The sequence below is a fragment of the Mus pahari genome, chromosome 9, assembly GCF_900095145.1.
Source record: "Mus pahari chromosome 9, PAHARI_EIJ_v1.1, whole genome shotgun sequence".
Lineage (NCBI taxonomy): Eukaryota > Metazoa > Chordata > Mammalia > Rodentia > Muridae > Mus > Mus pahari.
Window position 1 is genome coordinate 48,941,529 of NC_034598.1, and position 3,966 is coordinate 48,945,494.

Consider the following 3,966-nt stretch of genomic DNA (forward strand, 5'->3'; position numbering starts at 1 on the left):
TTCATACATCTGTGTGATGCATTTCTATTACACACACAGATCTGTTACCGCCAGTCCCTTCCCTCCTCTCCATCTCCTCCCCCCCCCCCCCCCCCGTTCTATTCTGTATGTCCCCCTGAGCTTCACTAGGGCCCTTTATGAGAGTGTGGGTGGGTGGAGTTTACGAGAGTGTGGGTGGAGTTTACGAGAGAGTGGGTGGAGTTTGTTTATAGATGCATGCACACTTTACCAGTTGGTATCCCACTTAAGATGTCTGCATTAGCCATCAACATTTACTCTCTTCTGAACTCTCTGTTCTTGTTCTTTCAAGGGAAAGTGTAGACGTCTTTTTCAAACCTCTCCCAGGAATTGCTTATTGCTTCATGTTCTTTTAACCGCTTTGCTTGGATCCTCATTAGCACATACTTTTTTTTTCTTAAGACTTATTTATTTATTGTATTTATTTGAGTACACTGTACTCAAATAGTACATTGTTGCTATCTTCAGACACACCAGAAGAGGGCATCAGATTCCATTATAGATGGTCGCTGGCCACCATGTGGTTGCTGGGAATTGAATTCAGGACCTCCTGGAAGAGCACTCAGTGCTCTTAACCGCTGAACCATCTCTACAGCCCCCATACTTACTTACTTACTTACTTTCTTTCTTTCTTTTTTTCTTTCTTTCTTTCATCTATTTTTATTTCATGTGCATTGATGTTTTGCCTGCATGCATGTCTGTGTGAGGGTGTCCGGTCCCCTGGAATCTCCTTATGGGAGTGTATTTAAATACATTATGGGCAGACATAGTTGGGCATTCAGCCAGTGAGGCTGGCCCAGGAGGAGTCTGAGGTCACCCTGGGATAGCTCACATGGGCTTATATGAGCAGTATGGAATACAGAGACACTCTAACAAGCAGAGATTCCCAGAAGAGACTCAGGCCAACCCATCTCCCCAACCGACTGAGCTGTCTTCAGGTTGTACGGTGTGACTCGTGTGTCCAGCTTTCTGGACACCTATGCTGGGGTATTAGTTACGGCTGTCTTTATTCGTTTCTGCTTCTGTAAGTAGCCCCTCGCTCATACTTCTGCACGTAACCCCAACAAAACCCACTGGTTTACCAAGTCGAATTTGAAAGTTGAAGTCCTGCCTGGGCAACATAGTTCATGCCTCAAGCTAAAAAGTAAAAAAGGACTGAAGATACAGCCCTTCCCTAACATATAGTCAGGCCTGGGTTCAATCCCAAGCACGGCACAAATCAAAAGGCATTGTGAGATATTCCACCATTCCACTCATTCCTCACAGGGTCAGTCAGTACTCACATGGAGTGGGCCATTTAAGAATTCACCGAATGACTGAAATAGCCCAGAGGGTCTCATGAGCAATTAGTGGAGAATCTGTTACTGCACAGAGAATGTGAACCTTCCCTTATTTTGGAAGTATTATGACTGGAACCCAAGCAAAAATATTCGTTTATGTTACACAACCTGGAGGCCAAAGCTTCGGGACATATCGTATGGATCGTTCATATGCGGGTTGCCGTCATAATTATAAAGTCAGATCACTGGGTGAATCTGTGAGACTGTAGGTTTAAAGAATATGATAATATATTCTGTAAGTTGATTTTTCTCATCTTCACAAATACCTATGCCTGCTATGCACCAGGAACTGTGGCTTCACATATGGGAAGGTTTTTCTCTTGCCCTAGTGGTTAATAATGAAGTTAAGGGCTCCAGGTCGAGAATGAATTTGGTGGCAAATGAGTGGCTACCAGAGCTTTGAATGGTAACCAGGTGCGGTTGCACACATAAGCAACCCCAGCATTGAGGAAATGAAGCCAGAGGTGTTTAAAACTAGCCTGGGATATATGGGATCCTCAGACAGGAAACAACACAAGGATTTTTGAATCATATTGGTTCAGTTTAGGGCATAGAGCAAACTATAGCTCTTTGGTATTCTTCCCACTTCCACTAAGAGTATTCAGTTTCCTAGTCGCTCGCACATGCAACCTCATTCTGTCTTACCTATTAACCAAGTGAACACACTTGGTTTGTGTCATCTTTCTGGGAAGTCAGTTACTTAGGGGACTTCTCTGTGTTTTGTCTCTCGGACTCTTTTATTATTTGCTTTTTACCATGCAGCCTTGGCTGGCCTGGAGCTTACATTGTACGTCAGGCTGTCCTGAAACTCAGGGATCCTCCTGCTTCTGCCTCCGGAGTACTGGTATTAAAGGCTTGTGACACCACAACAGGGTGTTTTTGTTTGTTTGAGAGGGTGTTCTCTCGCTGAACCTAGAGCCTGAGCCTGGATTTGGCTAGCCTGGCTTACCAGTGAGCTCACCTGTCTCTGTCTGCCTAGTGCTGGAATTACAGATGTGTGTCACCTAGCTTTCTGCATGGTTGCTAAGGGTCTAGACTCAGGTCCTTCTGCTTAGATGATAAGCCCTTTATAGCTGAGCCATCTCCTCAGCTCTTTTTTTTTTTTTTTTTTTGGTTTTTCGAGATAGGGTTTCTCTGTGTAACCCTGGCTGTCCTGGAACTCACTCTGTAGACCAGGCTGCCCTCGAACTTAGAAATCCACCTGCCTCTGCCTCCCAAGTGCTGGGGTTAAAGGCATGGGCCACCATCAGCAGCCCCAACATTTCTTGTTACTATCCAAGTTTGCAACAATGTTCAACTACCTATAAGTATCATGTGGGACTCTTTTCTGCTGGAATATTTTTGTGTTTAAATTATTTCTATCCGTTATGATTTCATAAGTTCTGGACTTGAGAGCCAGACATTAAATTAACCATGTTCTGCAACATATTTATGATTATAAACATCCTCCTATAATACAGAGCACCCTTCTCCCAAACAGGTTTATTGTATCTTATTACTCCTGGCTGATAGGTAAAATAGCTATGTATTCTATTCTTTTATAGTAGAGGAATTCTTGTGGTTTTTTTATAATTATTTAATTTTGTTTGTTTGTTTTCAAAACAGGGTTTCTCTGTGTACCCCTGGCTGTCCTGAAACTCTCTCTATAGATCAGGCTGGCTTCAAACTCACAGAAATCCACTTCCCTCTGCCTTACAAGGGCTGGGATTAGAGGTGGGATTAAAGGTACCACCACTGCCCTGCTAAATAATTTATTGTGTGCATTTGTGCATACAATTGTGTGCACATGTGCATATCTGTGGGCATGTGTGTGGGCATGCACAGTGCACATGTGGAGGTCAGAGGACAACCTCTAGGAGTCCTTTCTTTCTTTCTTTCTCTCTCTCTTTTTAAAATACTCATTTATTTATTTTATGTATATGAGTACACTGTCACTGTCTTCAGACACACCAGAAGAGGGCATTCTATGCCATTACAGATGGTTGTGAGCCACCATGTGGTTGCTGGGAATTGAACTCAGGGCCTCTGGAAGAGCAACCAGCACTCTTAACTGCTGAGCAGTCTCTCTAGCCCAGGAGTCTGTTCTTTACCCCCATGTGCATCAAACTCTGCTTGTTACGTTTGGTGGTCAGCACTTTATGCATTGAGCCAGTGAGATGACCTATCTTATTATTCTTTTTAACTGCTTTATTCCCCTTTGAGTTCATTGCTGTTAATGTTTTGTGTCTTATTTCCAGGGTGTCTTCCTCAGTCTCCAGGGTGTAAATGCACAGTCTTTCTGACCTTCTGATCTTTGTGTCTCCTTGCAGCTATATGTGGCTCAGCAAATGGCACCTCCGAGTCCAAGGAATAGCACCCCCAACAGCAGCAGCGGGAGTGGTGGGAACGACCAGCTGAGCAAAACCAACCTGTATATCCGAGGACTGCAGCCAGGCACCACTGACCAGGACCTTGTCAAGCTCTGTCAGCCGTGAGTTGCAGCCCCAGTACAGAGGCTTCCAGGGATAGCATGGATTCCCAGGCGCTGGCTTCTCGCCACGTGCTCTTAGGGAGAATTGCAATAGTATTAGGCTTCTACCCCACAGTCAGGGCACATACCAGGGCACTC

General features: G+C 44.5%; 1 protein-coding gene across 5 annotated transcripts in view; it reads left to right on the forward strand.

Moving 5' to 3' along the window:
- Rbms2 (RNA binding motif single stranded interacting protein 2) overlaps window positions 1–3,966 on the forward strand; it is a 60,231-nt gene that overhangs the window by 34,307 nt on the left and 21,958 nt on the right. For all 5 annotated transcript variants that reach the window (XM_029542666.1, XM_029542664.1, XM_029542665.1 and 2 more), the window contains one exon: window positions 3,668–3,828. In XM_029542666.1, the coding sequence (XP_029398526.1) occupies window positions 3,668–3,828 (161 nt within the window). The remainder of the gene's footprint in view (window positions 1–3,667; window positions 3,829–3,966) is intronic.